The sequence below is a fragment of the Columba livia genome, chromosome 11, assembly GCF_036013475.1.
Source record: "Columba livia isolate bColLiv1 breed racing homer chromosome 11, bColLiv1.pat.W.v2, whole genome shotgun sequence".
NCBI lineage: Eukaryota > Metazoa > Chordata > Aves > Columbiformes > Columbidae > Columba > Columba livia.
Window position 1 is genome coordinate 12,064,174 of NC_088612.1, and position 22,222 is coordinate 12,086,395.

At 39.1% G+C, this 22,222-nt stretch overlaps 1 protein-coding gene across 7 annotated transcripts in view; it reads left to right on the top strand.

Moving 5' to 3' along the window:
- The window catches only part of PIAS1 (protein inhibitor of activated STAT 1), a 57,469-nt gene that overhangs the window by 28,733 nt on the left and 6,514 nt on the right, over nt 1-22,222 (top strand). For all 7 annotated transcript variants that reach the window (XR_010475434.1, XM_065076791.1, XM_065076790.1 and 4 more), the window contains 7 exons: nt 8,735-8,819; nt 9,251-9,298; nt 10,520-10,610; nt 11,311-11,445; nt 14,522-14,627; nt 16,062-16,135; nt 20,960-21,120. Coding sequence is in view for 6 of the 7 variants with exons in the window: in XM_065076791.1 (XP_064932863.1) it covers nt 8,735-8,819; nt 9,251-9,298; nt 10,520-10,610; nt 11,311-11,445; nt 14,522-14,627; nt 16,062-16,135; nt 20,960-21,120 (700 nt within the window). In the remaining variant the exon portion in view is untranslated. The remainder of the gene's footprint in view (nt 1-8,734; nt 8,820-9,250; nt 9,299-10,519; nt 10,611-11,310; nt 11,446-14,521; nt 14,628-16,061; nt 16,136-20,959; nt 21,121-22,222) is intronic.

Here is a 22,222-nt window from a genome sequence, read left to right on the forward strand (position 1 = left end):
GTTCAAGGTACAGCTATTAAACAATTAAACAATTCAGTGCACTTAGAAGTCTAGGTTGGAAACTATACAAGTTTTGTTTGGCAAGTATTTCTCCCTTTCATATATCAGCAAGCTGATCTGTTGCTCTATGCAATCAGTATTATGGTTTATATGAAAGTCACGCTTTTACTGTCTTCTGTGTTTGTTATTTTTTCAAATGTACTTTGTGGGAGGAAGTTCAACAAAACACTATATTCTCAGATTGGGCTCGAGCTTTCTGGCTTCCGGCTCTACAGCTTTTAATTGTGCAAGAAGAAGCTGAAATATTAGCTCTGTCTTGTTCGTGTTCTGTAGCTGAACTAGAATTACAGTGCACTCAAGTTACTTTTTTTTGCGTCCAACTTGTATTTGCATGTGGTAAGCCTCAAGTTTATGTACAGAGAATCTTTCCATAGTCTAGAGTCTGTTTAAGAGAGAGCTTTAACCAACTGGGCAGCTCTTGTCCTACAAGAAAAGGCGTATAATTTATTACTGCTAACTTGAACTGATTGCTTAATCTTCTCATGCGTAGAACTGAGATCACACGAATTCCAGGACCTCACGGGTTATGTATGTTTTCAGACACTGCTGGAGAATGAACCTAGGAAGCCACTTTGCTTCCCAAGATCAACTTAGGATATCTTTCTAATAATTGATAGTTTGATAAGAAGTTAGGCTTGATGATCATCATGAGTCCCTTCCAACTCAAGATATTCTGTGATTCCAATTAAAGCTTTTAGTAGAAGGAATTACAGCAAACCACGTGGTTGACTCAAAGCATGTGAGTAATCCATTAATAATCAGAGGACCAATCTAAGCATGGAGCGTTCTCAGTTCTGAGTGGTTGGAGAGCTTGTGGCCTTGCAGCGATACTCACATTGCATGAGAGAGGAAGCTGGGCTATTGCAATATGTATTTTTTTTAAGATGCAAGCAAGATGTTGAGATCACTTAGAAGTTGTTGGAAATGCTGCTGGAACTTGGAAGTCCTCAGAAACTTGGAATCTTTTAGAGCTGCTTTAATCTCCCTTTATGATAGCTTTTAGAAAAAGATGGAATGGATTATGCTAATCCTGGTAGAGAGCTTCCTAGGGACTCTGTTATCTAACCATAAACTTTAAAGTTAATTTTTTGCCTTTCTGTTATGCTTTGAAAACTTTCTACTTTCTTGACGAGAGTAAGAGTGAACCAGAAGCAGGATACCCCATGTAGGGTGTTCTGCTCTTTTGAAGTGTTTAACGTCTGTTGATGTTCTTAGGCATAGAAGCTCAGATTTTCAAGCCTGAATGGCAGGACTTGATTTCTGGGGTATACATTTAGGCATGTAAAGAAATCAAGAGACTTGAGTTATGGGAGGACCCAGTGATGTTCCTTCCCTCTGGCACAGTGATGGGGCTGGGGCAGAGAGTTCTGGCACTGCAGGTGGGCATGAAATTGTCCCTTCATATTTACTGTAGGTCTTCAGAAATCCTCATTGCTCAGAAATGCTCTAATATGTGACTGATTAAAGAAAATAATCAGGCATAAATATCTGTCCAATTGCACAGAGTTTCCAGCTGATCTATTCTGTTTATACAACGTATCATAGAGAGTTATAAAATACGTCATACTTATGAATTAATTGTAGCCTTTGGAGTATTTCCAGGCTATTTTCATGTATAAATTTAGGCACTATTTCAAATAAACTCTCTTTACTCTCTGCCTTTCCCATCCCCAGTGTAGCTCTGCCTCTTCCTTCTGAGTATTAACTGTTAAAAGCTTAAGTCGAGCAGAATCTAAAAATGATCTTGATAAATGCAGCAGAATGACCAGAACTGGAGTTCAGTTTTTCACCTGGTTTAAGCTGAAGAGTGTAGCGTTATCACTTCACAGTAATGCCGTGGATTTGTGAGTGTAGCGCAGTTGTAACCCATGGAAATGGGTTAAGAGCTGGTGACCGCTGTCAAGGAAAGAATGATCTGTGTGTTTACTAAAATGCTTCCCTTCAAGTAGTTTTGAAGTGTTTTGAAATGTTAAGATTAAGCAACGGTCATTGTGATAAGCGATTGAAATGAAATGGCCAAGATGCCTCAGTGAGTGACGAAACAGAAAGGGGAACCTGGGGCTTCTGTCAGTGTGGGACCTGGCGCGGCCGAGCTGCCGAAACCCGTGGCTGGTGCCAGGGCCAGCCCAGCCCTTGAGCTCCACTTAGTGCAGCCGATGGGGTGTAAGGTCCAGCTTTGGCCTGGTCTGCTGTGGCTCCAGCCATTAGCAAGAGGCTTTTCCTGCCTTCCAGGGGACAGGGTGGCTCCCCGAGGGGGGCTCTAGCAGGGACGGACCTGATGTTGCACACTAGGGATGCATTTAATGGGTAGCAGGAAATTCCGGGCATGGTGGGTAGTTGTTTTAAAGCTGCTTGATTGCAGGAGATAGCAGGAGCTCGGTGCGGAGAGGCTGTGGTTAACGGGAAGGAAATGTTTATGTATAAATGCTTGTTACCCAGGAACTTCATAAATTGTGGTGGTTTTAAAAGGGCCACTGATCCATCCCGACATTATGTGGATCCCCTCATCATTTCTCTCCCATGTAGCTGCTTGGTTTCTGCTTATGAGCAGATATTGCAATGTACCGTACACAGACATTTGATCTCTCCTCCAAAAGCAGTTGGATAAATGAACCCCGTTCAGGATTGATACAAGAGGTTTTGGACAAACTGCGTTATGAGGGGCTATTGTGTATGTAGTGTTGTGTTACGGGTTTCCTGGCTTCTGCTGCAATTGAACATCATTCAGAGCCTGTCTGAATTTTACCATTTTGAAAGGTAAATGTTTTCCATGCCTCGATCTAGATGCAGTAATTTTGGTCTAGCTTAGAGGCAGTGTATTAAATTTTCAGCAGTGATATTTCAAAGGGGATTGAACATAAATTGATACCATGCCTTCTGTTGTTTAAAAGAAAAAGCAAAGTGCCTGTGCTGTAACAAAATGAGGTTTCTTACCTATCTGGGGAAGATAAGTAAGGATTATATATGTGTTGGGTGGGCAACTTCTACAGTGTTTATGTTTTTCTGCCTAATATTTTGACAAATGTAACTGATCAGTGTTATATACTGTATTAAGTTAGTGGATAACCAATTAGACATCTCTTGTTTATCTTACAGTGCTTAGCAGAAATTTTCTATAGTCCTGATACTCTTACTTAACAGAACTATTTTTGCCTTTGGAAATAAACATGCAATTATTGAAAATCATTGGTAATAGGCCAAGTCAATGATAGCTGTTCTCGTGGCCTGAACTTAGGTAATTACTGCAGTGTGAAGTGCAAGTTTAATTTTAGTCCAAGTATCTTTCTCTATTAGAAGGTAATATATTCCCTTCACTATTTAATAAGCTGCACTTGGTGATGATAGATGGAAAAGATGAACCGTAGTTTATTGGCAGTATGATGGTCAGCTGCAGCTGCGGCAGGAAGCATCACTACTCCAACAATGTGATAATGTAAAATTCATTAAAGATTTGAAGGTATCTGTTCCTGAATGGAAATTTAGAGACTGGCTTTTTCTCAAGACAGCAAGAGGTATTTTACTGCAGAAAGATTGTGTGGCTATTTTTAGCCGTGGGTACTGGTGAGGTGGAACAGAATATTTTTAGAGCTGTAGAAAATGCAGCCACTCAAGCTGGGTTCTTTTTTCACTCTAGTGCTATAGGGTTTTTCCAAAATAAAGGATAAAATTGGTAAGAAGTATATTTATGTGTCATACTTCAATAAGTAATATATTAATTGTCCATATATATACACACATGTATATACCTTCATACAGAATTTTAAGTGCTTTGGTCCTGTGAATGATACTGCCATGTATAAAAATAGTTTTTGCTCAAGTTTTGAAAACTCATTACTCGTATGAAACATTTAATAAAATAAAAAACTAGCAAGGCATAAATGGGTCGCTCTCACTTAATACAAACCAATGCCCTATGCTGTTTGGAGTGTTATTTGAATGAGGGAAGCATGAAATAATCAGGAAACTGTGACAATAGTGAGTTGGTAAAAAAATCAGTTTTGAAGAAGAAACTCTGTTCTGTAATGGTTTTGCAACGTTTCAGGCACTTTAGAGTGTCTTGTCCTAATGCCGGGGACCTGCAGAGGCAGCAGACCTGAGCTTGCGCTGGTTCTTGGGATGTACGTGTTTACCAGAGAATGTGCGTTTTGTTCGTTGCCTTTTCTGGATTTAAGCTGGATGAATGAAGAAGCAGTAAATAGTCCCTTCCACCCACCCCCTCAAACGGTGAGATTCTGGTAAGATGAGAAGTTTTTATGCAGCTTGGCTGAAACTGTTCTTGTTGACACTCATTTAATTACATTAGTCTGCTTGAAGTTTCTTTTTTATACTTCAGTTTTTTTTAAAATATCCTGTATTATATTTCAGAACCCACCCTTTCAAATATCTGAATTATTCAGGAATTTTTTTAGCAGCAAGGTAAAATGATACTTGTGATTCATGGTATTTTTTAATTTACTGTGCGTTTGTTCTTTATATGTAATTTTTTAAAAATAGGAAAGTCCCTTGGACATTTGTGCGTTGTACCTCCTTTCTGAGGCTGCAAAGGAGACGCTCTTGTCTAATCCTCCAAATTCTGCACCATTCAGAGAGTGCTAATGAAAAGGTTATAAAATTTCATAATTCATAGTTATTAAAAAAATTCCAACCCCCAAAACCCACTCCTGGCAACTTTCTTAAAAATGTTCCTATTAACTGTGTTGTCCTGGCTAGATTCCAGCTTTATTAGATTATAAATTCTATTTTAGTCCACTTGGTTTTCAATTGGAGATCTGGTTTTGCCTTTCTTTTCTTAAATAATAATAGTTGTTTGCAGGGCATAATTGCATGTTTCCAGCCATCAAAAATGATTTTCTTGGATAAAAATATATATATTTGCATATTTCTGGTTTTAATCATACTCCAGAACTTTAACAGTAAATGATGTGCTTGACTTGCCGGGATCTGTTTGCTGTTCCTAAACACAGCAGATACACCAGATGAATTAACAGCAGACTGGTAGCTTTTCTGGGCTATCAAATTCCTGATTCCCGAGGTCTGTCCAAAGTCTTTAGAAACAGGGGAGTTTGGATAGTCATAGGTGAGCTTGTAAGCCTGGTATTTAATATCAAAGCTGCAAAATTAACTCTGTCTAATGTGTTTTGTTGAAATTTTCATGCATCATTTGTAGGGTAAGTAGATCTAGAAAGAATAGATACGGGTATAAAAAGATTGCATGAAAATACATGGGAGAAGATTAGGGAAAACCACAAAGAAAAACCATTTCTCATCTCCCTTGCAGAGGATGTTTTGGGGTTGGTTTGCAGTTTTGGGTCACAATTGCGAGATCTTAACCGAAAGCTACAAAATGGGAGTTACGGTCTTCACCACCACAGTCCGTGTAAAACTTCCCTGTGCTCTCAGACAGGGCAGCCTGGGTTTTCCACCGCTGTTCTGGCCTCTTCTACTTGTGGTTTTGTTAAACCGATTGTGTTTGTTCTTTGCATAGTTTGTTCTTACAATTTTTAAACATTGAGCTGAATGTAAAAATTCAAATTCTGTCTTTATAATGTGCTAAAATGTTTGTGTTCCTAAAGGCAAGACTTGCTGGTGGTAGCAGGCACTGAACTGGGCAGCCGGTGGTTAAATTTGCTGGTTTTCGGGTCAGTGGTTCCACGTCCAAGGGGCAAAGCTGGATCCTGGGTCTGGCTGAAGAGCAGGAGCTCTCATTTAGTTTAGAGCAACGTGGCTTCTTGTCCGTCTTCCTCTGTCTGTACCACTCAATCTGTCAAGGATTTGGAAATCTTTTGATTGGCTTTTGGATCATCTTTGCCTAATTAACAAATTGTTTCTTCCCTCTCTGCCATTTGGCTGTGCTCCCTGGGTAATCACGACGATTGCTTGTACACAATGTATGGAAAACACAGCATGTGTATGTTAACGCTGTTTTGCAGCGAAGGAAAAATCAAACAGCACATGACAAACTAAGTCTCCGATCCCTGGGGATGGTGGATCTATCAGCTCATAGAATTTTACTTAGAGTTATTAAGACAAGTACCTCTGAAGTGATTAGCCACTGTAAGATGACATTTTGGAGGCCTTTTTGTTCTTAGGCTAAACTGAACTTGTTAAAACCAACCAACCAAGCTGCGTCCCCTCAGCCTCAAACCCTTTCTTCTTGCAGGGTAAATTCATTAACTGTAATGTACACAATGCGGTTATTAATCATGTCTACATCTCTGTAGTGTTTTAACAGTTATGAGTTTGAAGTGGCTATTTCTGTGGCAAAAAAATTTGACTCCAGTAGAGGCTATTTGCTATGTGGTAAATGTGCCCATGAAGAAATCCGGGTTGATGTCAGCCAGTCCCATGTCAGCACTGGAGAATGTTCTGCTTCATTTTCTGCCATTTTAATGTATAAAACTTAAATTTGGCCAATGAGCCTGATGAAACTGAGTATAGAAGTTAGAAACCCACTTTTCAAAATCACATATCACTGTTTGACAAAAATGTGTCTTGCATTAATAGCAACCAGTAACAACCAGAGGAAAAGGGTTGGATTTGGGCACCTTCGGTATTTTGCCAGTGACTGTTTTGACAGTTTCTTTGCTTCTCTCTCCTTTCGAACGCTTGCAAAAATCCATATTACTGGTTTGGTTCTTATCTTTAAATTGTGTGTACTGCAAAACCAAAACAAGCCCAGAGATGAGCAGCTGAAAGGGAAGAAGATTGCTTGGAAAATTTGGGGTTAGACTTCTGATACTTGCTGTGTAACTTCTTTGGATAATGAAGGTTTAATTGAAGGCAGCCTTAGTTAAAGGTTCAGCAGCCTTGTTCTTCAATTAAAGGTGTTGGAGTTCACAACAAATGTTTGCAAAGATGTTCTAGAAATTCCCTGATAAAGCCAGAGCTGACAGTTCCTAGTGTAAAGCAAATAATACATGGGAGGAAAATAAAACCAACAGGTGAAAACTACATTTAACTATGTAAGGATATGAAATAATAACTTGAACTAATTCAGTTCTCTGGTCTGCAGTGCATTATTTAACTGTGCTAATTCATCTTTTGTTGATTACAGTCTATAATTCTGATCTTTCTATTTATAACTAAAAATAGGTGTAAAATTATACTGAAGACCAAATGTTAGAAGAGGTTTTCATTGTTCATTGTATACATTGTGTTCGTGTTTCCTGCAAATTCTTACATTGTGATAACGTGAGTGGCTGTCACCTGAAGCCCTGCATGTTTCTTGTTTGAAGAAATGTGATTGAAAAGTGTGTTAAAATAAAATTAGCTGTTAGATGCTGTGGGCATGAGTGTCTAACTAACAGTTAACTTGAGGCCTTCTGCTGTACCCCAGCCCAGATGGTGCTTTTGGACATTACAGTAGAACTTATTATTGGAAAAAATGGAAATATATTAATATAAAATATAAAAATTTTTTTATAGAACTTAATGCTTTTAAGAATATTTACTATTTGCTAGTATTTTCAGAAAAGTTGCTGTTTGATATATATCACCTGTTCTTGCCCATCGTGCAACTGATAATGAATTGCATGTGGTTGCTGCATATAACGTAATAAAATGTAGAGATCTTGGTGCATTGTCATACAAGAAAGATAGAAATGTAATTTTGTGAGATTGCTGCTGTTAATATTTATACCAAGTCAATGCGTGTTCTATTGTTGCTTCCAACCTACCACATGCTGTTTTTAACACAGTATCTGAAGTGTCACTCTGAAGTGTTCACTCATCTGTCACTCAAGGATGAGTCAGAAAGTAGATTATAGTAAAACAAAAAATGATAAATGTACCGAGTGTTTGATACACAATATAGTTATTCATAACCCTATAAAATCATTAAGAATAATGAAATTGAATGGCAAACATCTTGCAACTTTCACTTCAATACATGTGTCGATGAGAAACAGGTCTCTGGAGAGATTTTTTTGTTTGTTTGTTTTGTTTTTTAAAGCCATTTTCTTAGCCCTGGGGTGTGGTTCTGTACGGCAATGGTGCCCGTAGCCCCAGTGAAGGGATGCGTGTTACATCTAAGCACTATTTTGGAGATGTTTAACATTTGATTTTTTTCAGCAAGTGCATTAATTCTTGAGTGCTGTTTGTTTTGTTATGGAGCACAATGGCACATATTTGAAGGACTTTAAAACCCGGTTTCATATTGTGTATCTCATGAGTTATTTGCATATTACACTTTCGGTGCATTTAACTCCGTAAAATATCTTACTGAAACGTACGGAGTTGCATGTGTTGTACTTCTCAGTCACTGTGTATTCTTTCATGGGCTAACCTGTGATCTCTTGTGTTAAAAGAAATAAAAGATGGATTAATGAGAATTCCTAAGAATTCTAAAATTTAAATCAAGCAACATTTTGCATTAAGATACCATGACTGATAGAAAGTCTTCAGCTGATTTGTCGCAGCTTTACTATTATCTATATTACTTCTTTAATGTATACTTTATATGCATATAAAGTTTGTTGATTGTACTTTTATTTACAGGAGGGTTTAAACGGCAACTTCCTTGTTCTAGAATTGTTTACAGAAACAGATGTGTCATACTATTGGACTTGCTATAAAAATGTGTGTATATATGTGTAGACACTTTAATGAAAGGAGATCGTTCTGTTAATTACTCTCTTTGCTGTTTTTAAAGTGATGATCTCTTGTTTTCTTCTAGCATCAGATAATAGTCAGCGATTTCGAGAAACCTGCTTTGCATTTGCATTGACGCCACAACAAGTGCAGCAAATCAGCAGTTCAATGTGAGTCAGTTTGATCAGTAATACGCAATCTAAATAAAAACAAATTTAAAAGACAACTTACAGTATCTTCCATGTTGAAATGTGAACTTAAAGAACACAGATGTGTGTGTAGTGCCTCAGAGAATATTTTTATGGGGGAATTCTTCTCTCCTTTGTATGGAAGCCAATGAAGAGAGTGAGGAAGAGAGAATTAAATAGCAGCACTGTCCAGTGAGTATTGGGCAGGTTTCTCCTGTACAAAGCACAGTAGGAATACATAACTCTCCCTAACCCACCATCAGTCTGATCCTTTGTCGAGTTCTGTTATTCACTGTAGAGATGGTGCGTCATATTGACCCATCAGAATTTTCTTTATAGTATACAAACTGAGAAAATATTGATGTATCTGTTGTGTAAACAATGTGTCTTAACCCATGTTGTGTTGTTTCTAGGGATATTTCTGGGACCAAATGTGACTTCACAGTACAGGTCCAGCTAAGGTATGGATTTATATTGCCTGTTCTTGATGCTGTTGTATTTAAAAATATATCAGGTATATACTTCCCAGCCTGTCATGCTTTGCTGTATGGACAAGAGTCTCATCCTGTTGTTTTCTTGAGAAAAACTTGCTGTTGGCAGCTTTGAAAAGGGCAAACTTAACTACTCGTCCTTGTTACACGCAGCTTTGCTGAAGCTGCTGGTGGCCTGATCCCTGGTGTGTCAGAACGCAGCCGGCTCGTTTTCTGCTATTCCTTATTTTGCATTCTGCGTATGCTCCTTTTTAAACTCCACATCTGTCAGATTGCAGGTGCCTGGGCCTTCAAAATCTACATGCAGGGAGGGTTATTTTTCCTAACAGAGATGTCTAATACAGTATTTCCTGGGCACAGCAGCACATGGTCTACTTTTCTATAGGCAGTGGGAGGCAAGACTTTGCAAATCACCAGTTGGGTCTTAACCTGTTGGTTATTGTAGAAGCTTTGACACATATAAGTTTATTAAATGCTATGTATCCTTGAAATTCTATGGGGGTCTGTGAGCAGAGCAGCTGCGTTGAATAGCTGTCCCCTGATGCCACAGTCGGTTTGTGTGGATGCAGCGGGTCCCCTGGACGAAGTCCAGTGGAGTCGAGAAGATCTTTTTGGTCCTGTCTATTGTCTGTGATCTTGGCCTACACATATTTCATACACAAGGAAGGGTGTGTCTTATTTTCGTTCCAGCAGCACATAAGCCTGTCTGAACTTCAGTAAATAAATAAAGTTGTCTGAACTTAAGAAGTTTGACATAGGCATGAGGATAGTGTTTGATGCTACGGCTAAACAGTTGGCTGGTTTATTGAAGTTGGAGGAGGGATGGTTGAAGAGACTGTATATTTTGTCCTTTTTGAACCCCTGGTCTCGTATTGAGAGGCCAGGCTGGAGAAATGGCAGGAAAGAAATGCAGATGATGTGTCTTTTGTAATAGGAACCTGCCTATCTGAATGAGTCAGAGTCAGTCTGAGGAGTTGAAGACATCTGGGAAGAAACCTACAGCCATCTTGATCCAAACCTGTAATTTTGGGGGACTTTCCTGCTTAATGATCTGTACAGCTAATTTGAGGGCTGTGTTTAGCAAGAGCTGTCATGCTTTCATAACTCTGTGGAAAAAAAAATTCCTTCTAGCAAAGGGTGATCTTTAAATCACTTTATAAGTGAATGATGATGAAATCTCTTTGCTTTTAGGTTTTGTTTATCAGAAACCAGTTGTCCACAAGAAGATCACTTCCCACCCAATCTGTGTGTGAAAGTAAATGGGAAACCATGCAGCCTCCCAGTAAGTAAGATGTTATTTTGATTCCCGTATTTTGGATAGCAATATTAGGAACCGTCTGTCAGAAATTAGCCTGAGAATTTATCCTAAGCTTTGTTTTCACATTTTGGAGCATTGGAATGAAGATGGATAGGTAAACGGAGAAGATAGTTAAGTAAATTGTTTTTCAGGAGATCAGCCAGTAGATTCAGAAGATTAATTTTCAAAAACATGACAGTAAATTTTTATGTTTGACAAATACCCAATGTGTCTGACTGAAATTGAGCTCTGTTTTGGAGGTCATCTGTGCAGGGAGCAGAACATCACTGAGCAAGAGAAAGAGAGAAAAAAATGCCAGTTTCCAGTCCTGGGGCAGCACAGGGCCAGACTGGGCGGTGTTAGGCAGGCAGGTAGAATTCCAGTGCTGAGGAAGGAGAGGTGGCAAAGGTGCCTTTTAATATTCCAGTGGGCAGGGTTAGGATTTGGAAAGCGTGAAGCTCTGTGTAAGGGGAGAGGCCTTGCAAAATACTTGATAATTTATTGTCTGATATGTCTATATATGTCTCTCTATATACCTTTATTCTTGAAGGTTTGTAATTGAAGAGGGAGCCTGGTTCAGGTGAGATACAGCTTTTATTGGGGCAGGGTGGTGGTGAAAGGGCAGAAGGCAAAAGCGGTATTTATTTATTTTTTTGCTGAGAGGAAAAAATCCTTTGATTTCTAGGGCTATCTTCCACCAACCAAAAATGGTGTTGAACCAAAGCGACCTAGCCGACCAATCAACATTACCTCACTTGTCAGATTATCTACGACGGTACCAAACACAATCGTTGTTTCGTGGACTGCAGAAATTGGAAGAGTAAGTAACTTTGATACATAATGCTGTCAAGCTTATTAGTTTCTGCTTTGGCATCTGTTTGAAAGATTTGAAAGAGAAGCAAGTTTAATTGTCCGGATAATACTTCACGGTTTAGCAGTGGACTGTTCCTTCTTTTGATTGTATCGCTTTATGTGCTCCCTCAAATCCGTAGCTCTCAAATATTTTGGTGTGATCTCTCCCATTTTATCCCCCCACCCACTTTCTTCGTGGCTCATTGAGGGCCCGAATAATAGATGAAGATATCTTATCTTATTCTTTTGTCTTAACTTCAGACTTGAAGCTCTTCCTGATTTGGGGGACTTGACAAACTTTATCTTGGCTTCAAGTTGTTACTCCCATGTGACATTTAGTATAGAGTGGTCTTTTATAACTGTAAATGTGAACACAAAGCAAAGCAACTCAGCAGGGCCCAGGAGGTTTTATTTGCCTTTTTTACATTTCTGTTCTCATAACTGCTAATCTTACACTTAATATTTAAAAAGTTGTGGTTTTAGAACTTTTTTTGTGTGTCTGTGGGGAGAATGTTAAAATTGGTAATATAAAATTGCTGATGTTCTTCTGGAATAATTAAAACTGGAACATGCTGCAAAAATTTACTTCAATAAATTAGTCCGTGAATTAGTGCATTGCTTTCTCTGATGGCAAAAAACCTGCTAGATACTCATGAGAGAGTCAACATCTGCTTGAAAAATGGTGACTTTGCCATTGCAACTGGCCTGTTTTCAGAAGTCCCGAGAATTGTCCTGAGATGAAACCTTGTCTGAGGATTCGTCAGTGTGCAAAGCTCAGGATTCCTGAACCAGCGTGGAAAACGCTTACACCCCAGTCATGCACAATAGTCATGCACAACATCATGGTGGCATTTCAGGATGGATTTCTTGTGGACCGTAAAACACTCTCCATTCAAATTATAGAATAAATGATGGCTGAATGATTTTTTTTTTTTTTTTTTAAACCTTTTTTTATTTAATGTCAAGCGCAGGTATCAGAAATAAGTATTTGAAAATGAACCTGGTTTGGTTTACATTGCAGAAGTGCTTGCACATGAGTTGATCAGTCCTGATAGCTGTTCTCAGTTACAGCGCTGCACTTTTAAAAATACCGGTGAGGACATAGGGAAAAGATATGTCACAAGTCTGCGTGGCCTCGAGGCTGGTCTTTTGTGAGCTAGCTGGTTTCTCAGGCTTCATAGATATTTCAGTTATTAAAAATGTATTGACAAACTTGTAGCTTGCAATAGAAAACTGAAGAGGGTGGCCACTTCTTAGTGTATTTCTTGAGAATTAGATGCCAGTCAGAATTTCCCCACTCATGAGATGTCAAGCTTCCTAAAGTGGTTGTGTGAGACCTTGGCACTTAAATGTGAGGAATTCTTTTATATTTGGATGTGCCTGTATAGTACAAAATTTGAATTCCCCTCCTTCCCTAAAGAGTCAGTCACATGTCTCGACTGGTGTGCTCTACCTCTCCTGAAGTCATAATTGTGATTTTTACACAATCTGTTTCAAGAGCCTTCTGTACAAGATGCCTTGGGCAAGTTCCTAGCTTTGTAGATTCAAGCTGTCAGTAAATAATTTCACAATGTTAATTACCATTTTTCTAACTTCTATACTAATTGAGGCATTAAACAAACAAGTTAAAGCAGTAGTGGTTTTTAATGATGTGAGAAGCATTCATCGTAAGAGTAAAATATTTAAAATGTGGCGTTTCTGGTGCTGTTTCAATTTGTGTGATTTTATGGTAAGATATATTACTGAAATCCTATCTTCGGATTCTAGTGGCATCCTAAATAATGGCAGATGTCACAATTGTATGGATTTTGTTTGGTTTTTTTTGGTGGAAACATACGTGACAGTTGCTGGGGGGAAGACCTTAATTTTTCCATTTCAAGTGTATGGGTCTGGCTACAGGTTTAGCAAATACTGTTTATATTGCGAAGTAATTGATGTATGAAAACACAAATTTTGTCCTTTCCATTTCGGGGGTGCACAGGAGTGAGGGGTGTTTCTGCTGAGCGCATCCTACCATATCACATTTTCAGAAGGACAGTTATTACCTGCTGTTGGTAGTAGCTTACAAGACAAATGAGAACTTCAGAAATCTTGGGCTGTGGTTTGGAATCGGTTGGCGATGCTGGAAGGAGCTGCTTGTCCCAAGGGGGCGGGGGAGCTGCCAGCATCGGTGCTCGGCCTGTGCCTGACCTCCTTGTATTATTATTAATTATATTATTATTATTAATTATCATCTGTAGCGGCACAAGTGAGTGTCCCTGGCTTTTTGCTGACACTGATAAGGACATTTTCATTCTGTTCTGTTCAGACCCATAGGGGAAGTGACCTACCTCCTGCTGGAGGGGAAGGGCAGCCGGGAGTGGGGACTTCTTGCCTGCTCCAGCTTCATTCACCGGAGTACATCTTGGCCTCACTGAACTCTTGAACTCTTTAACTGCCTTAATCCTGTTAAGCTTGGGTAGTGAAGTTGCATTTTGTAGAAAAAGAAGGTTGAACAGTGCTTCCAGACTGAGTAGGAAATACTGCAGATGATGTGTCTTTTCTATGTGTTGCTTTTGAAGAGGCATCACTGCCAATTTTCCTATTTTGAAAATGAAATAAACTTCTATTTAAAAAAAAAAAAAAGTTTTGATCATATTTGAGCTGACATCTTCCCTTAAATGTATCGACACAACTGCAGTATGTAACATTATTGATGTGAAATTACTCTTCTCACATGGCTGTAGACTGCATGTCCTGAGTTAGGTGTAAAAAGTTCCAGAAGTGTCCTAAATGCTGTTTTATCAGCTTGGTTTGCAGCTGAATCCAGTCTCAGCGAACCGTGAAGTCACTTTTGTTGCATCTCTAAAACTCCAGCCCTGTGAACTCTCTGAAGCATGGTGGATTTTCTCTAGTCTGAAAACTTTGCCATCCAAACTCCTGTAACTGCTTTAGAAACACAGAGCCCTGTAATCACATAACAAATTGCATAAGCATTGTATAAAATACAAGCTGTCTTTTTGATTGAAACAGTTTTTACTTTGATCTTTTGTTCTGTTTTCTAGAACTATTCCATGGCAGTCTATCTCGTAAAGCAGCTGTCCTCGACAGTGTTACTGCAAAGGTTGCGAGCAAAAGGAATACGGAACCCTGATCATTCTAGAGCGCTAAGTATGTCTGATGTACTGCTTGTTTAAAAAAGGAAAAATAGCTTTTGTAAAAGGAGATTTGAAATAGGACTGGACTGACTGAGGTTTGGACTTCCTACAATTCTCTGGGTTTTGAGAATCTGATAGTGGTGTTCTTTGTATTCAGTTCCAATTCAAAGACTCAGAGGCCTTTGTTTGGACTAGGAGCCAGGCCAGAAACCCTGTTGACACTGTGAAGGGAAAAATGCAAGAGAATCTCTTTCAGTTCAGCCATACTGGCTTTGTTTCTGCAGAACAGAACAACTGTATTTATATAGTTAACTGGTAATTCAGTACCTCGGGTGAGCTGAACTATATGCCTGATACTGAACCTCGATGCTGACATGCTGGAGGAAAGTCTCCGTCAACACGGGTTTTGTTCCTTTGGCACCGTATTGCAGAGCGAGCTCCTGGAGAGTGAGTGTCTGGCACAGTGCTCCTCCCAGCCCCCTTCCAGATTGAAGTGTGAGGTTTGCAGCTTTGTTTTCTCTGTGAAGTGCAAGTTGGTATAAGTTTTAAAACCAAAATGCAAGCAAAAACTGCTGCGTGTTTGTCTTTCAGGGAGAGGAGGGAAAGGCCAACACCTGACAGGCGTTGGGCACGCTCTTTAATACTCGGGTAATGTGTGTTGTAGACAGCACAGGACCTTCTCCCAAAGGGAATAAATTAGCCTGCCAGTAAATGCTACAAAGCCAGTGGTATCTAGTGCTGAGCATTAGCTTGTGCTAGTGCCGTGTGATGGTTTAAATGCACAAAAATGTAGGAGTTTCCAGGTGGTGACTGCTCTTTGTATGCAAGGTGAGGATGAGGGTGTAGGTTTGGTTCGTGAAGCTGGAAGAACGTAGAACCGACTTGTTCATTTAACTGCTGACTGACTATGAAACAGTCCTTACCAGTAACAGTAGAGAACAGGTAGACATGAAAGACTTCTGTTGTGCTAATATTTCACTGCAGTTATTTAAAACCCAAATGTTGTCAGAGTACCTCTGCTTTCCTGTTTCTCCATTTGCATTTCAATTTTAAACCATAGAGTTGCTTGATGAGTGTTTCAGAGGTTTACAATGGTGCTTGTCCATCTTGTTGGTAGATTTTAAGTAACTTTCCAGTACAAAGTTGCATGTATATGAAAAGAGACAACTCTATATAAATACGTTTTCTAAGGATCTTGGTTTAAGGTGACTTTTTCCTGCTTTTTGCTTACTTAAATCTTGTCATTTATTACTTTTCTAGAGAGTAAAGACTGCTTATGTTACATGTTTATTGTGTGGGTCTGAAACAATAATCACTGCTGCTTGCTTCCAGTAGATATGGCAAACTGAAAGTTTAGCACACAGGTTCAGACTTGTTTTATTTCTCTGTCATCCAATTGTGTTTTAAATCAGCTGTAAAATAAACCTTTTCTTCTTTCAAATAACAGTTAAAGAGAAGCTGACTGCCGATCCGGACAGTGAAATAGCAACAACAAGCTTAAGAGTTTCTCTGCTTTGTCCAGTAAGTTGTTTTTTTTTTTTTTAATTCCCTCAAAACTGATTCTGATCAAAATGTGAGTGTTCTGGGACACGTTTGGGAGAGATTTGCTTGTGTTTACCTGTGTGTTAACTTTGTAGGGACAGGATTCAGTGCTGAAGCATGTGGTATACCCCGGGGAAAATAAGGATTCCATTAACTTACAAATGCTGTTTAAAATGATATGTAAGCACACACTTAAATCTGTCACTAGATCATCTGAGTGTTGGGATAAAACCACTCTGAGTGATAAGGTCGGTGATCAGACGGGTCAAAATAGCTCTTTAGCCAGTGTTTGCAGCCAAAGAATTGAGCATGTTTTAACTGAAATCAATTATATACGTGTGTGCACTTTGAGTGTTTAATAATCTTAAATGAAAAATGACGCATTGTTCTAGAGGTTGTTCAGACAAAATTTGTTCTGAAGTGGGAGAATATGGTTCCAGGGAATGTGGAAGTGGCAGAGATGTGCTGTATCCTGACCTGTGGATTTTTAACCAGTTAGAGGCTGGGATAAGCAATGGCTTACACCTGGTTTAGTTATTGGTGGCTGAACTGCACAATATTAATATTACGGACACCTTTTATCCTTGGGACTCAGCGCCCTTGTTTCAAGTACTGCGCACCTTCAGAATGCTCGCTCTGTATTGATTGACACAGTATCTTTATTGCAGAGTAACTTTTGAACCTCTTCTCAAGATTAAGGATACATCTGTTTCCTGGTTTGGCTCAATCTGCTCAAGCTTGTCACGGAACTTTCAGTTGCAAAATCTAAAACTGACTTTATTCTTGCAAAATTGAAGCTTATTTTTCGAGTTGTTAAATATCTTTTTAAACTCTGCCAGTGTGAAGACAAACCTTTAGATATATCAACTTTGCTTTGTAAAAAACACAATTGACATTGTGGTTACTTTTTATTTATGTGTTAAATTATTGTGAATCTTTTAAATGTGGTATTTTTGTGATCTTCAACCCTAAAAGACTTTCTCCATATCAACATTGCTAACCAAACAATAACACGTTTATAAGGAAGATAAAACTCATCTGTAATAAAGATACAGGGATTGCATTTACAAGATAAAATCTTGATCTGTAAACTTAGTAACCTCATACCTATAATCTTATAAACCTATGAACTTATGTGTCACATCGAAACTGCTGCAGATACGGAATGCTGAACTATTTTGTTTCCACACCTGGCAGCTTATTTTGCTGAGTAGTTAAAGCTGAATTCTTGTTGTGCTGTTTGTACTTGTTATTCTACAAAGCACAACCAGAGTCCTGTTGGGTTTTTTGTCGTTCTTTAGGCACAATAGTCTTACCACTTAAAATTAGTTTCCAATACAGCCAAAAATAGTAATCCATTAGTAAGAATTCAATGGATATAACAGTTTATAAGTGCCTTTGTATTAACTATCTTAAATTAATCTGCACACATCTTCAGGAATTTTGGATTTTTACTTCAGTTGTAGCTGGTTTGTCAGAGCTCCCACTTCAGGCAGTTGTGGTGCTCTATTGATCATTCTGTGGGAGTTTTTTGACACTTTTCTGGTTGTCCCGCTGGCCTCCATTACTGAGAAAAGTTCTTCTGCGATGCTCTTAGGTGCATTTTTTTTCTTTGATGACTGCGATTCTGATGAGTTAGCATTAGAGCAGGAGTATCCTCTACAATATTGCTGTTAGGACTGCAAGTATGCTAATACCTAAAGATGTCAAATTCTAATTTGCTTTCTCAGAGTTCTGCCAGGGTTGAAAACAAGACAGTCAGATATGAGGAGGTAGCTCTGCAGAATCCTACCTTTGTCACTATTTCCTTTTTAAAATTTACCAGTTTTCTGGTAGACATACAAACCAAAGTCTAGAGCAGATTATTTTGAGCATATTTGTCTCTGTGTCACTTCAATAATGTCTACAAAACATACACACTTGACTTTTTTTCTAGTATGTTCCTCACTCAGTGCTGATTTCACTGTAACTCTTGGAATAATCCATCATGGAATGGCTGCACCTTTCAACCTGCCCTATGGACAGAAGGGTTATTAGCAGGAGTCAGACTGTCCTCAGATCTGAATGTAATTTTATTTACAGCCTCCATATGTTTACTTGCTAATTTGTAAGCATTTTTTGATAAATATTTTGTGCTTACTTTTTAATGCTGGAGTGGACAGTGTGTGCTTTGAAAGTACACATTCAAATGCTGATTTGATCTCCCAACAGGAGAACCAAAAATTAAAGAGTGCTGCATCTTCAGCTCTGTTAATGTGGGGATGCTGTTCTGCCATCTCATTTGTTCTGGGTGTGATTCTCTTGTGTGTAGACTTCGATAAAATAAATAAAATTGTGTATCTGGGTGGGGTGGCATGTTTAGACTTTATAACGTTTATTTTGCCCTGAAAAATAGCGCAGAGTGAGGCAGCTTCCTCTGGATTTGTTTTGGATTGCTGCAGAGCTTTTTTTAGCACAACGGCCTGCTCTCCCTCCGAGACTGTGGAGTACAAAAAAAAAGCTGCTCTTAACTATTGGCTGAATCTATCCACGATACAGCAGGCAAATGGGCTGGACCGAGTCTGTGTTTCAGGAAGACGCTTGAATTCACGTTCTTTTTTTCACTTGAAATAAAAATAAATAAATCCACAGGCTATGCAGCTGGACCAAATATTTAACTGAACAAAAATTCCAAATCTAGCATTTTACTGGAGGTTTTGCAGCTTTGTTTACACATCTTAACTCCTGTTTTGGGTGCATTTTTTAGCATGAAAAGATTGTGATGTTTTGTATGCTTGTAAAAGAAATCAATGCAGTGTTTCTTTGGCTGCCGACAGGCAGGAATTAAAACAGTACCAGTGCTGGGAAACACAGTTTTTCAAAACTTGGGATGTATCCCTTCTTTTATGACCTTCTCTTTTGTCAGTTCTGCCACAGTTTGGCCAGTATGGCAGAGCTGATCCAGGAGCTTCAATGCCTAAAATGGGAAAGGAGACATCAACTCCTTAACGCTGATCATGCTGATTCTATCTGCATGCGTATGGCTTTGGTTAAATCCAGTTACTGCTTAGAAATTAGAAACATGGGTTTTGTACCAAAAGCTTGTGAAAATGTTTCTGGTTTAAATCTGCTCCCCCCCCCTTTTTTTTTTTGAACGCGGGAGATCGGTATTTATGTTCTTCCTGCAGCACGTGTCTTTGACCTTCCTGTTTTTATTTTGCATCACATAGAAGTATCCAGGTTTTATCTCTGATACCCTTGGTCTCAATCCTGGCTGAGCCAGGAGACTCTTACTATGGCCAACAGGCAAATGAGCCATTGACCGACCATCTGGGAGACAAGAATTCATGACAGACAGGGATCTGGGGTCCTTGCTTTGTTGGGGGTTGATTATGTGATAGAAATAATGTGCTTGGTCATGGTTTTGGGGAGGAGAGGTGCCAAACACATGGCACATGCAGCACCTCTCCAGCCCCATCGCTGCAGGGTCCGCAGGGAGTTCTGTGTCCCCCTCCCATCTGGTGCTGGGTTTTGTGACAGTGACTTAGAGCCGGAGGCAAGAAGAAGAAACAAGGTCCTGCAGTTTAGCTGAATTTTCTGGGAACGGGCTGGAGGGATTTCTGCTTATGGGGGATGCAAAAAAACCAAGAAAAAGTGGAAAAAAAAAAACATCATGGAGGAAGTAGTGGACTGTGAGTAGAGCCTTTGTTCTTGATATTGTTTTTAGTTTTCAGATATTCTGAGATTGAGTGCCATCCTGTGGCACCCGTCTTACACTGCTCAGAGTCAAAGCCGTACTGAAACCAGCTCCACTGCTGAATTGGCTGGAGGTTTTCAAAGGAAGTCATGGATATTTTAGTGAAATATATATCACTTCAAAATACTCAGCATAAATAATACTTAATAAATAATTGTTTGTGGTTTTTTTTTTTATGTGGGAAAGGTCTTGTTTAGACATTCCTGCTTTTTACCTTTAGTGTGGTCAGTTAAAGCCCCTCCTAAACTGCAATGTAAGCACTTTGCCAGAAAACAACTTTTTTTTGAGGAAACTTTTTTATTTCAGATTAATATGAAATGCCCTTCACTATGTAATCTATTTTGCATTCAATGTAATCATATGTTAATGCTTTATGGTCCGGGTTAGTGTTACCTAATCCAAACCTGTTCCACAGTTTAGCCTAAGCCCTCCATGTGTGTAGCGCTCCCATATTAATCTCAGTTTAAGCGCTCAGCTGTGTTTTTTGTGTTAAACTCGTGGAAGCTTTGTGCTGGTCTGCAGAACCTCGCTGTCCTGGCCTTGCCACAAACTGGAAGGAAAAGGACGGTTTCCATCTTAAAGTGTACTTTCAAAGTCATTTTCTCCTGTCTTCTGTTAACATCTGCAGGCCTTTTGTTGGGTTCAGAGGGTGTGATGGTATTATAGAGAATAGCCAGCTATTTGTATTTTACACAAGAAAAAGGACTGAACCGCGTTTGTCTGCTTTTAAAATACTAATGAATAATTCTTTTTTGCAATTTGTCCGGGACATTGGTATGTTACAGGTGCTCAGTGGATTCTGTATTTTATGATGGGAATATGTATGATTTCCTTGATGAAATGTACCTTAAAGTGTGATTTTTAATAACTTTTTATTTTAGGCAATAATCAAATCTACAGGGAGAGAAAGTATATGTGACATGTATTTTAATTAAAACTTGGATTTGTGAGAGCCCTTTCTGGAGTAAAACTCAACCTCTCTCTGTCTCTTTTCAGACATAAAACCCTTGCCTGTTAATTTGATACCAAGGTCATGTAATCTTTTGTTTGTTTGTTTTCTCTTAAAGCTTGGTAAAATGCGACTAACTATACCATGTAGGGCCATGACTTGTTCCCACCTGCAATGTTTTGATGCCACTCTATATATTCAAATGAATGAAAAGAAACCAACCTGGGTTTGCCCTGTCTGTGACAAGAAGGCTCCCTATGAACATCTCATTATTGATGGGTGAGTAAAACGAGACTCCAAATGAAGGACGGACTTTGCACTCACTGCTTGCTGTTCTTGTGCTGCATAGAATACAATGTTTTGAAATCTTGGTTATTTGGTTGTTTTAAGTTACCATGTCGTTTAATTTCCCTGCTGTTGATGAAGAATTACTCACCAGGTACCTCTTCCTTCAGTATTTTTGAAGAATCATGGTCATCAAACTGTTAAAGTTAATAACAATCAAAGGTATTCCTTCCAGTCCCAGGTAAATTTTTTGAGCTATCCTGCCTAAAACAGTTGTGTGGATTGTCTTTTTCTTTTCCCCCCCCCCAATATTCCATAATACTGGATCCTAAAGTGAGAACAGCACATCTTATTTCTTTTCATGGGCCAGCTGCACAAATCTGGCCTGGTTGAGAGCAGACATTCATGCTAGATCAAATTAATACTGCCACCCCAGCAAGGGCATGGACAATTTCATAACTGCATGTACAATTTGACACTTGGGGAGTTGCTTTTTCTAGAAAGTAACATGAAGACTGATTGCCTGGTACTGCCTACCTGCAAAATATTTAAAAAAAAAATAAAAAAAATTTAGTATTGTTCTCCCCAAAGAAATGCCAAGTATGTATTCCTGGGCTTACATTTTAATTCCTTAGATAAGAACCTTCTTTCCAGAGTGGGATAAAGGAGGAGAACAAGGAGAGGTTCCTGCCAGTGAAGCGTAAGATTGCTCAGGATCCCCTTAAAGGCCTTGAAAAAGCTCCCGTGGGGCACTCAGGGCTTGCACAGGCTGCCTTGGATTTGTGGACCCCAGGTTTACAGGTCTTTGCTTTGAATCAAAGAACTGTTCAGCCTAAATAGTAAAGAGTAAAAGTGGTAATAATTAAAACAACATATTGTCCTGACTTCTTGTGTTGCCAGGTGCAGATGTTGCATAATACAATTGTAGCATCCCAGGGAGAAGGTTATTTCTTGAAAATGTTTCAATCTGGGAAAGAGTGAACTTTCTTGCTAATTAAAGCAAAGCTTTTTCCTACGCAGAACCACATGAATAGTCTTGGTCAAAAGCTGGAATTCCCACTGGGACTGATGTGGCGCCAGGATCCTAAACGTTTTA